This window comes from Pleurodeles waltl, chromosome 3_1 (genome assembly GCF_031143425.1).
Source record: "Pleurodeles waltl isolate 20211129_DDA chromosome 3_1, aPleWal1.hap1.20221129, whole genome shotgun sequence".
NCBI lineage: Eukaryota > Metazoa > Chordata > Amphibia > Caudata > Salamandridae > Pleurodeles > Pleurodeles waltl.
Genome location: NC_090440.1, coordinates 748,546,220 through 748,559,137, shown reverse-complemented (window position 1 = coordinate 748,559,137; position 12,918 = coordinate 748,546,220). Strand labels below are relative to the sequence as shown.

The 12,918-nt window shown below is 43.7% G+C and overlaps 1 protein-coding gene across 4 annotated transcripts in view; it reads right to left on the bottom strand.

Annotated features, from left to right (window-relative positions):
* Positions 1 to 2,083: 2,083 nt before the first annotated feature.
* Positions 2,084 to 12,918, bottom strand: part of HIPK3 (homeodomain interacting protein kinase 3) — a 323,948-nt gene continuing 313,113 nt past the window's right edge. For all 4 annotated transcript variants that reach the window (XM_069223525.1, XM_069223524.1, XM_069223527.1 and 1 more), the window contains exon 16: positions 2,084 to 5,911. In XM_069223525.1, coding sequence (XP_069079626.1) covers positions 5,435 to 5,911 — 477 coding nt within the window. In that variant the 3' untranslated portion in view covers positions 2,084 to 5,434. The remainder of the gene's footprint in view (positions 5,912 to 12,918) is intronic.

Below are 12,918 nucleotides of genomic sequence, written 5' to 3'. Positions count from 1 at the left end.
CCGCCAGCGGCCCCACGGACCTAGCTTGGCGGCCCGCGAGACGCACACCAAACGCCACATCATAATGGCAGCAGTATGTAAACATAGAAGAGGGCCGCGGGAGCATGCTCCCGCGGCCCTCCTCTATGTTTACATACGGCGGCCATTGTTTATGGCGTTGCCCTGACGATCCTGGAAGCCAAAGCCCCATAAAAGTCAGCGCTTGCAGCTAACTTTTATGGGGCTTTGGTCGTCTGCTTCCTGTCACCGGCTCCACGTCTGCTGCCCGCCTGCCTGCCTGCTGTTCCACATTTGTGGCATCTTTACAGTGCTTTGAGTCAGGTAAGGCTCTTTGGTTATTTATTTATTTGTTTTTAATGTAGTGTGTGTTACTGGGGTAGGCGTGAGAGCAGATTGCGCTGTGTGTGTGCGCTGTGTGTGTGTGTTACTGGGGTAGGGGTGAGAGCAGATGGCGCTGTGTGTGTGCGCGCTGTGTGTGTTACTGGGGTAGGGGTGAGAGCAGATGGCGCTGTGTGTGCGCGCTGTGTGTGTTACTGGGGTAGGGGTGAGAGCAGATGGCGCTGTGTGTGTGCGCTGTGTGTGTGTGTTACTGGGGTGGGGTGAGAGCAGATGGCGCTGTGTGCAGATGGCGCAGTGTGTGTTACTGGGGTAGGGGTGAGAGCAGATGGCACTGTGTGTGTTACTGGGGTAGGGGTGAGAGCAGATGGCGCTGTGTGTGTTACTGGGGTAGGGGTGGGAGCAGATGGCGCTGTGTGCAGATGGCGCAGTGTGTGTTACTGGGGTAGGGGTGAGAGCAGATGGCGCTGTGTGTGTTACTGGGGTAGGGGTGGGAGCAGATGGCGCTGTGTGCAGATGGCGCAGTGTGTGTTACTGGGGTAGGGGTGAGAGTAGATGGCGCTGTGTGCAGATGGTGCAGTGTGTGTTACTGGGGTAGGGGTGAGAGCAGATGGCGCTGTGTGTGTTACTGGGGTAGGGGTGAGAGCAGATGGCGCTGTGTGCAGATGGCGCTGTGTGTGTTACTGGGGTAGGGGTGAGAGCAGATGGCGCTGTGTGCAGATGGCGCTGTGTGTGTTACTGGGGTAGGGGTGAGAGCAGATGGCGCTGTGTGTGTTACTGGGGTAGGGGTGAGAGCAGATGGCGCTGTGTGTGTTACTGGGGTAGGGGTGAGAGCAGATGGCGCTGTGTGTGTGTGCGCTGTGTGTGTTACTGGGGTAGGGGTGAGAGCAGATGGCGCCGTATGTGTGCGCGCTGTGTGTGTTACTGGGGTAGGGGTGAGAGCAGATGGCGCTGTATGTGTGCGCGCTGTGTGTGTTACTGGGGTAGGGGCATTGTTTTGAAAAAGGGGGTGGGGTGGTTGTTCCCCCTCTAAGCCCCGCCCCCTCTAAGCCCCGCCCCCCGCTGTCACTTCAGTGCGGCCCTCGGCTGCAAACCATACTGCAATTTTGGCCCCCGAGAAAAAGTTTGTGAGTACCCATGCTCTAGAGCATGGTGATTAAATGTCAGTTTTTATTTTTTATTTTTTTTTACAACAAAAATAACTGTCTTAGAGGCCACTGTAAGTATGGCACATGCTGTGATCTAAAGAATACAGACTTAAATGGTACAGGCCTTCTGTTCTAATTTTTCTAATGTAATGTTTTAGACCTCCTACTCTGATTATACACACATTTTAGCAGCAGTTATGTTTTAGGGTGCTGCAACGTTGCTTTGAAATAGGATAGTAAATCTAATAGTGTAAATTTTGGGAAAACGCCTGTCCTTGGTATGCCTTTTAGAGGGTGCTTTACAATATTGGACATGCTATGTTACACAACCTCTACTTAGCGTTTCAAGGTACCCAAATGCAGCAGGGGGAATTATTCTAATACTTATGACTAGCAATAAAGATCCTATAACACATACATAATGCTACAAACAGTTAAATTCCAGCTGCACTTTGGTAAAGCAGATTGAGTCATTATTGGTTATCTAGTAAATGCACACACATATTTGCTTATTATATTGAAACGTGTGCCATTTTACAAATCCATTTTATCTGACAGGATATAAGTTCTGCATAAATCAGAATGAAAATGCAGACACGTTTGCTGCAATATATATTTTAATTCAAAGTGAATCTTGACAATAATACACCATAAATTCTTGTTTTGACACTCACCAAAATAGTCACCTGGAAAACCCGCTTTTTGTGACAAAGTACAGAAGGCTTGGTCACATTTAAATCACTGAGAACTAGAGAAATACTATCGCAAACTTTAAGAGACATACATCCATGAAATTATTCCCAGTCCTCATATTGTAATATTGCACAGTGCAATTGCTACATGGCAAACTATTGTAGCATAAAATCAAAAGCCAAAATAAACAAAAATAAAAGCCACAAGTCTACAAATTGGATAACAGTAACAGTTCAAACTTAGTAATCAAGTCTACATTTTTTCAGCAAATCATCCTACAACTTGTAGTTTGATATTCTAATTAACACAAGCCAAAATAAACTACTCATAAAACATAACAAAAGGTACTTACAAAACAAAAAATTAGTTAATACAGTAGCATACTTGATTAATAAAACACCCTGAATTAAAATTAAAAACGGAATACAAGGAATTCATATAAAAATAATTTGCAAATTAAAAATAGTATGCAAGTATGCCATTCTAGATTCATGCAGTGCTTAATTTAAAATAAAAAAGGCATCAAACCATAAGCTGCATCTCAGTTTTATCTCATGGGAGGAATTCCTTTAGATATTTTTCAGTATATATTTTTGGTATGGCTCTTATGTTTCAGCACACTGAATTTTAGTTAAGGGAGAATCTCATACATACACTTCTCCCAAATGCAAACACATTTCCAGGAATTTAATATATAGAAAGCAGCAGACCTGTAACTTGGGGAAACATTCATATCATAAGCTTTCGTTTTTAAGGATGTGTACGGGTAAATGGTTAGATTCAGTTAAACAAGCCTTTACGTGAACTTTCAAACACAGTAAAAAGTGTGCATACTAATATCAAAGCACTAAAGATAACATGGCCCCCAAATTAGGAAAACAGTCATTTGTGGTGTCAATACAGAAAAGTTAAAAGAATTTGCTGGACCTACAATGCCAACGCTCACCAACTCAATATGATGACATGTTTATCTGTATGTTTTCTTTACTCCATACATGTATTTAAAACACCCACGGGCCAACTCAATTTAAATGTAACTAGATAGCGCTTTTTAAGTGTACATTTACATTTTTTTTTTTATAAAATGCATAGTGTTGCTTACTAAAAACACTGAAACGTGTTGGAAAATTTAGGATCCTTCATTTCCAGTGTGACTAAAAATGTACTGCTGGTATTCTGTTTTATGACCTAATACTGTTGTATTTTGTTTTTTAATAAAACAACTTTTTTTCAAATGTAGGCACAGTAGTTTTACAAAGACATTAAATAAAACACTGCTTGTGTTAATGGAGTAAAGAAAAACCTGTCTGGTTATTAGCTTATTGACAGTGCTGTGCTAGTGGTATAAAGTTCATTGAACAAATAAACATTGGAGTTCCAAAACATTTGGGGAGTTAAAATTGAAATCATTTACACTACTTATTCCAGTCAACGATGCAAAGACTGTATTCCAGAATTTAAAATAAAACATGAAGTCAAGCCTGAAACATAGCTTTTTAACAATCTACACACAACGTCAAAAATGAAATAACAAAAATTAAGTTACATTGAAACATTCACTTATAAGCAGTAACTAGCTTGCAGTTAATGGAGATAAAATACTGATGCATATAACACACCCCAAAATAATGTACACAATTAAAAGTCCATCATTTACAATACAGCAGTTACATTGACACTCCAAATATGAAAGCAAAATGAAAATCAAAACTCCCACTTCTATTTCATGTAAATAGACAACCAGAAATCAGAAGGCTACTTAGGAACTACTTAATCACCTAATTTCACAGCTATCCAAAGTGGCAATCATTATATAGCAGCTTATCTATGATACATTCAAGATAAATGATACATTTATTACTTGCCCATAAGCTTAAACATAGCCCGTTTAATACCTTTTCTTCAAACCCATTTCTACACTACAGTATACTTATGGTTTACGCAAAAAGAGCCACCTTTTTATAGGAAATGGATAATTAAGTCTTTGGTGCTATAAAATGCAACTTTATTTGAACAAAAACAATGTACTTCCTAAAGAAAAATGAAAAGCATGAAATTTATGTCCCTGTCGGAATGTATTAAATAAGCACTTAACAGCAACAATCTAAAACAAATACTATAATGTAACAAGGCTAAAACCGGTCACATGCATAAATGAAAAGAAAAATAAATGCACACACCTCACACATCTTGTCAAGCTTCCAATAGTAAATATTTCTGATACTTATAAAATACTGCATGGTTTGCTCAAGCTACAATGAAACCATATCGCAAATCCAATGAATGCCAAATGCAATTTCTTCCACAAGCAACAATCATGCCAATGGCATGTGTGTCAAACCTAAATATTTTGAAAATAAACCACTAGATATTTCATTTCCAATAAACAGTACAAATACTGTTTAAACGGTCTTGCTTGTCACATCTTCACAACAAATAACGAAAGCCATTCTACAGTCTTCTCTTGTTGGAGCCAAATAGCTTTGAGAAAAACTGAATTCAGCTACAGCAAACATGCTGTCCTCCTAACAAGAAATACTCCAGCTAGTAAAATCTTACCACACAAAACTCAAAAAACCACCCAATAAAAACGGATCTGAATTTTAAGTGCTGCAGTCCTCAACATGAATATACAAGTAGTAACATTAACAACCTCAATATTTAAGGCACTATGTGTGGAAACGGTATACAACGCAGCTGAGATTATTAGGATGACAACATTGAAGAGCAACGTCTAGGCAACCTTCTCGTTTTGCCCATGCAAAAGACACATGCAATGTGAAGTACATCTTTCTTGTTAGATACAGTAAGTGACTCAACACTGAAAACACCAAGACACAGGTAATACAAACATATTACTTGTACACTGTACTGTAGACATATGTGCATCTGTTGCTCTACATCTGTACATTGAATGGCTTCCCCAAATGTCGACGTGTCTTGCACTTATTAAAAGGCAATTTTATAAAAAAATAGCAGGAGCAAAAACTGCGCTTCTACTCCTGTAAGTCACCTGTCTACAGTTACTATATAAGAAGATAACATGACCAAAGACAAGTTATACCAAATGTGCAAAACACATTAAAGTGAAAGTTTTTTTAAAGCTCAAAGTCGTTTACATTGCACCCAAGTCTACATGATTCAAAAATAATTTTCTTGTTGTGCCATGGCTAATATTTATTAAATACCATGTTCGTTTTTCTTCAATTTAAATGTCTGTATCATTGAGCTTCTCCAGCATACCACACTTCAAGTTCTCACATATATGGATACTGGTTAAGTTTTGTTGGACTCAATGGAAATCCTGTGAAAGAAGGAGAAGCTGCAATGTAAGAATGTGGTGGGAAAAACTGTTTGTATTGAGTCTGATGAACGGTTGGAGAAGGTAAGAGACGGTGGTTTATGCCCACGGCGACTTGGTGAATTATGCCACTCGGGTGAGAGATACTGTAGGTTGGATGCTGTAGGATAGGTCTTGAAGTGCATGGAGAGGCTAGGATGTGGGCTACAGTTGGAGCAGTGCTTAAGGGGGCAGAGGGAGCATACGAAATGAGAGCAGGTTGTCCTCCCAAATGGGCGCTCCCAGCTAAATGTGCGTGAACGGTTGTGTGATTAGGGCTTCCGTGTTGAAGACTGAAAGGGTGACTAGCGACATTTGCTGGGATGAATGTCTGTTGCCTTCGATGACTATAGTTTCCATTCCATTCCTGGTGACCAGATCCTAAGTGCTGAACCTTAAAAGCATAAATAAAAAAGACAAGTGTGAGATGATTGGTTACATGAACTACCTGATTAGCAGATAAGTGAGTTGTTGATTGCATTTACAGGTTAACGTAGTACACATCTTAAGAAAAAGAAAGTCAACAAAAAAAATATTTTCCTATTGGCTGCTCATAGCACATGCTCTACAAGCATTCATCTCTGAAATGTCATCTGGGGTTGCAATTACCAAGCACAGTAATACATTCATGTGAAATGCAAGAAAACTGGCCACAATGCAATATAGTGTGAAAAGTGAAATATGGTTTAGTCACTACACACGTTCACTTGCCTGTACCCTAAACTAACATGACAGAGTAGGATAGGACCTGTGCTCATTTTTCATTTTAGTTTTTTTTTGTCTCTTGTGACACTTTATCAGCTTATGTATTTTTGGACCATGCCCAATAAATAAAATGTACACTAGCAACAGTAGTCCTACTATACCAACAGGCATTGGTGACATCAGTAATCCTCACTTTCTGAACCGATTGGGTTTGCTAATGCTAATTGCTGATGCTGTGCAGCACTGGCAACAAAAATAAATGCGAAGTCTGAAAAATAACTTATTTTTTAAGCGAAACCCCCCAGCAGCAAAAGGCAGCCACTGACCCCTCCATAAATAGTAAATAAATAAATAATAAAATAAATAACAAATGAAATGCCTGAGGGAGTAATAGTGGAGCGAGTGGGGAAGAGAAGCAAAGCGGAGGAGGAGAAAAAAATAAAAGCCACACACAAAGGAAAACAAATTCAACTCAAAAATGCGGATTGGAAAGGATTCACATCCTTGCATAGTCTTGCGATATACTGAATGTTTCAAACCTATTTTTCTATCAAAATGTCTTTTGCATGACTGGATGTGCTGTGATACCTCCCTTAATTGGGAATGCTGGTGACCATTTGCTGCATGTTAGATTGTCTTTCACACAGCAGGAAGTGATTTGGAAGGAGTATTAGGTGAGTGTAACATGGTGCACTTTGCACATTGTTTACTGCTAACCAGTTAATACTAGAAGAGATCTGCAATTAACAGCCTTTAGGGAGAAAAGTGGTCATATGTGAACCTAAAACGCTGCATGTTACAAACAGATGCTCATAGAGTAACCCCTTTTGATTCATCTCATATGTAGCTGTGGATGCACAGGCTCTGCATTGACTTAAAAGCAATATCCCCGTAAAGCTGTGGTGGCTAGTGTGCTTCTGATGCAGAAGCCTGCAACAAAGTCCTTAAGACTGTCTGGCCAACCTTAGCCTGTTGGCAGGTCAGGATTTGCATACAGTAGTGCTTCATAAACGTGTATGAAGTGGACTAGGTTAATGCTTTGTAGATGTCAGCTAGTGGTATTTTGCCCGAAAGCCATGGTTGCCCTTTGTTATGGGCAGAGTACTCCCCCTGGGAGAAGCAGGTTGGACTCTCTTAGCTTTGGGGTGACAGGTTTGGAAGCACTTTACTATCCATCTTGCTATGCCAGGCTTAGAGATGGGATTACCTCAGAGAGGCTCTGCAAAGCCCACAAGGAGCTGGTCAGACTTACGAGAGGGCTTGGTGCAGTTGATATAATATACAAGAGCTTTTTTGACGTCTAGTATCTTACCAAGCTGGGCTGCAGAAAGAAGACTGACTGGGAGCTCTATAGTTTGGTTAAGGTGGAAGGGCGAGATCACCCTGTGGAGAAAATTAGGATTGGTTCTGAGAACAACTCCATCTTTGTACACCTGAATGAATGGTTCTTTTAAAGTAAGAGCTTGCAGTTTGCTAATACATCTGAGGGAATTAACGGCTACAAGGAAAGCCACCTACCAAGAAAGGCACTGAGGGAGGCAGGAGTATAAAGGTTCAAAGTTAACCTTCACGAGCCTTGTGAGGACTATTTTAAGGTTCCACAGGGGGTCAGGTTTATTCTGGGAGATATGATCCGCCATTAAAACTTTGACTAGTGGATAAATGTTCCCTGTTTTGCATCAAGGCTGCAACAGCACCTAAGTGATGGGGTATTTAAGTACAGACAAGGCTTGACGTCTGCAAGTCTAACAGATGTAGATGATGTCCTGGACATTAAGCTTCAAAGGTCTTAGGTGGCTGGAGATGCAGTAGTGGACAAATGTTTTCCAATTTGCAGCATAGCAGGCCAGTGGAGTGGTCCTACGTGCTCCCTGCAGAAGTCATATATTCTTGGTTTGAAGAATGCATAGGAAGTAGGTGCCCTTTCCCAGCTGGTGTCGAGGGACTATTTGCTCTTTTCTGGAGGAGCAATTGGACCTCTTCCTCAAGTAGAAGAGGGTCTCTACTAAGGACGTGTCGAAGGATGGGATATTGGGAGGGGTTCTGAGAGATTCTATGCAGTAGACATTGTGAATCACTGCTAAAACCCACACATTTGAGGTGATTTCCTCCACAATTAGAGAGGAAATTATGTATCCCTCCCCCCAATAACCGATGTGTGATTGGGTGGAGGTAGGGCTAATTATCTCTGTGATCAGCCCTATAAGCACTCCTGGTGTCGCACCTACCCCTGCTTATAGAATGTCTGCTGCTCTCACTCGTACAATGCGGTTTATAGGGTCAAGTGGGTTTGGATCCTCCAGCAGGATGGATGTGTCTGAAATGAACTACCACCCATTGGAATTTGGAGGGCACCCAACACTACCCGAATGGTGCTAAGAAAGTATTTTATTTTACGCTGTCTTGGTCTAATTTGTTTCCAACTGTCAGGGAAACTGGTTTCACAACCCTAAATATTGCTGGAGAGAGGCGGGAGGGGGAGGGAGTTGGATATGTTAGACCATATTTCAAGCCAAAACTGCTATGGCAAAAATATGAATCTTTGCACAAATTCACATCCAATGAGAAATTCCTTAGGGTGGCATATGGGGTGACTCTAGTTACCTGCTCTACTTGTGTGATAGGCGCAAGCTTGTGTTGCTATGAGCATAATTTCTGTGAAGAGGTTGAACAGCTCCTATGTCGTAAGCTTTAGATATGTAGAAAGCTGTCCAATTAAGCGTTTCTCAACTTCATTGTTTTGGAGAAATCGCAATAAGTGTTCAAAAGTTGACCTTGCATTTTAAAGGGAATCATTCCAGGCAGCACTTAAAAACACACAAAAGGCCTTGAAATTTCCACAGGCGAGGAAACAAGAGATCTTCATGCTGACACAATGTCAAATCATTGGTGATAACAGATGGGGCTCTTCTTAATACCACTTCATCTTTATGAAAAAGTAAATGCAGAGCATTTGGCAATGGCTTGAAGTTCACCAGATATGGCTAATATTGGCAATGCAGGCACTCCTCTTAGATCTGAAATGGGGTCTATCACAACATCAATATGTTAGCTTGTTTTGTGCATTAATGTGACAAGGGCTAATTACAATGTGGAGCAGACTCCCTGAGGGAACGATGATCACCAAAACTTTTTATATGCCTCATTTTTCAGGATGAAAAAATATCCATTATGAAAGGTCTTAACCAACCAGGTAAAAGGAAAATGTAACCCTGTAAGCATCTGTTCATGGCATGTACAGCTGTAGTTTACCATGCTATGCGTACGCCTGTCATCTACTGTAGGGCCTGGATGCGTCCAAGTTGTTTTTCTTTGCAGAAGTCTATGAGGTACACTTACTCCTCTTGCTGGTATGGCATATGGTAATCAACTCCCTTGTTAGATTGTCTTCCTTCACAGATGAGAATCCAATGTGAAGCGAAGCAATATATAGAGAAATGTCCATGCAAAAGATTTAAAAAAATAGATAGTAAAGGACACAGCAACAGCCACAGGCATCCGGGGAAGAGGATGGGCGCATGTGAATCAGCAGCACTACATGCCACGAACAGATGCTTACTGGGTGAGTAACATTTTCTGTTCGAGGCTGTAGATAGACATGCTCTGCATAGACTGTAAAGCAGTCTTCCCAAAAGCAGAGGCTAGCTATTGGGTGTTGCAATAGATTGAAAGTGTGTACAGAGTACTGCATGGTCAGCATTTGCTTCTTGGAAAGCCAAAACACCCACACAGTAATGTTTTCTACAAGGGTGTATCCTGGACCAGGTAGCTCCTTTGCATGCCTCATCTATTGGAATGTTCCCTACGAATGCCATAGAGGCGCGTCTCCCCCCTCAAGTAGAGTGGGCTCTAGGAAGAATAGGCAGAGGAACCTTTTGAGCTTTGGTCCAGATATGGACAGTCTTCACTTTAAGGGGCCTGGAGAAGACAACAAAGAGTTGCTGTGTGCTCCTAAATGGTTTAGCTCCGTCAATGTGGTACATGAGGGCTTGTTTCACATCCGAAGTATGGACTGCCCTTTCTACATCAGATTCAGGTTGTGGGAGAAAGACAGGGACTTCAATGGATTAATTAAGATGCAACTAAGGGACCACCTTAGTGAGGAATTTGGGGTTGGTGCAAGGAACAACCCTATTCCTATGAACTTGGAAAAATGTTTCCTCCGAGGTTAATGCCTGTACTTCACTGATACACCAGAGTGAGGTGATAGCAACCAGTAGTGCCATCTTCCAAGAAAGGAACTGAAGGGGGCAGGAGCAGAGGGCCTCAAACAGAGGACCCATAAGACTTGTCAGTACAATGTTGAGATTACATGCTGGAGCTGGAACGACCCGAGGGGAAGGACCCTTTTCAGCGCCCCCCCATTAAAGCTTTAATGGCTAGAATTCTGAAGACAGACATGTTGTTTATTCAAAAGTTAAGTGGCTACAGCAGCCAGGTGTAGCCGTATGGAGGTGAAGGCTAAGCTGGAAGTCTGCAAATGAAGCAGACTACATCTTGCACTATGGCCCTTAAGGGACTTTGAGTGTCAATAGTACACAAACTTCTTTCACTTGGCCACAAAGCATGCCCGGGTGGTAGGTCTGTAGCTTTCTTTGAGAATGCTCAAGCACTCAGGTGGAAGATTAAGGTGTAAGGAAATGCCTCCTTGGCATGGTTACCCCCTGACTTTTTGCCTTTGCTGATGCTATGTTTTGAATTGAAAGTGTGCTGAGGCCTGCTAACCAGGCCCCAGCACCAGTGTTCTTTCCCTAACCTGTACTTTTGTTTTCACAATTGGCACACCCTGGCATCCAGGTAAGTCCCTTGTAACTGGTACCCCTGGTACCAAGGGCCCTGATGACAGGGACGGTCTCTAAGGGCTGCAGCATATCTTATGCCACCCTGGGGACCCCTCACTCAGCACAGACACACTGCTTGCCAGCTTGTGTGTGCTGGTGAGGACAAAACGAGTAAGTCGACATGGCACTCCCCTCAGGGTGCCATGCCAACCTCACACTGCCTATGCAGTATAGATAAATCACCCCTCTAGCAGGCCTTACAGCCCTAAGGCAGGGTGCACTATACCATAGGTGAGGGCACCAGTGCATGAGCACTGTGCCCCTACAGTGTCTAAGCCAAACCTTAGACATTGTAAGTGCAGGGTAGCCATAAGAGTATATGGTCTGGGAGTCTGTCAAACACGAACTCCACAGCACCATAATGGCTGCACTGAAAACTGGGAAGTTTGGTATCAAACTTCTAAGCACAATAAATGCACACTAATGCCAGTGTACATTTTATTGTGAAATACACCCCGGAGGGCACCTTAGAGGTGCCCCCTGAAACCTTAACCAACTACCTGTGTAGGCTGACTGGTTTTAGCAGCCTGCCACACTCGAGACATGTTGCTGGCCACATGGGGAGAGTGCCTTTGTCACTCTGTGGCTAGTAACAAAGCCTGCACTGGGTGGAGATGCTATCACCTCCCCCAGGCAGGAGCTGTAACACCTGGCGGTGAGCCTCAAAGGCTCACCCCCTTTGTTCCAGCACCACAGGGCATTCCAGCTAGAGGAGTTGTCCGCCCCCTCCAGCCACGGCCCCACTTTTGGCGGCAAGGCCGGAGGAGATAATGAGAAAAACAGGGAGGAGTCACTGGCCAGTCAGGACAGCCCCTAAGGCAACCTGAGCTGAAGTGACTGACTTTTAGGAATCCTCCATCTTGCAGATGGAGGATCCCCCCAATAGGGATAAGAATTTGACCCCCTCCACTTGGGAGGAGGCACAAAGAGGGTGTAGCCACCCTCAGGGCTAATAGCCATTGGCTACTGCCCTCCCTGACCTAAACACACCCCTAAATCCTGTATTTAGGGGCTCCCCTGAACCTAGGAAATCAGATTCCTGCAACTTAAGAAGAAGAAGACTGCTGAGCTGAAAAACCCTGCAGAGAAGACGGAGACACCAACTGCTTTGGCCCCAGCCCTACCGGCCTGTCTCCCCCCTTCAGAAGAAAACTGCTCCAGCGACGCTTTCCCCAGGACCAGAGACCTCTGAATCCTCAGAAGACTGCCCTGCTCTAAAAAGACCAAGAAACTCCCGAGAACAGTGGCCCTGTTCAACAAAGACTGCAACTTTGTTTCCAGAGGAGCAGCTTTAAAGACCCCTGCAATCCCTGCCAGAAGCGTGAGACTTGCAACACTGCACCCGGCGACCCCGACTCGACTGGTGGAGAAACAACAAACCTCCCAAAGTTGTCCCCCCTGAGCCACCACAGCGACGCCTGCAGAGGGAATCCCGAGGCTCCCCCTGACCGTGACTGCCTGACTCTAAAATCCCGACGCCTGGAAAAGTCCCTGCACCCGCAGCCCCCAGGACCTGAAGGATCGGAACTCCAGTGCAGGAGTGACCCCCAGGAGGCCCTCTCCCTTGCCCAGGTGGTGGCTACCCCGAGGAGCCCCCCCCCCCCCCCCTTGCCTGCATCGCTGAAGAGACCCCTTGGTCTCTCATTGAAACCTATTGAAAACCCGACGTGTGTTTGCACACTGCACCCGGCCCCCCCGTGCTGCTGAGGGTGTACTTTTTGTGTTGACTTGTGTCCCCCCCGGTGCCCTACAAAACCCCCCTGGTCTGCCCTCCGAAGACGCGGGTACTTACCTGCTGGCAGACTGGAACCGGGGCACCCCCTTCTCCATTGAAGCCTATGTGTTTTGGGCACCA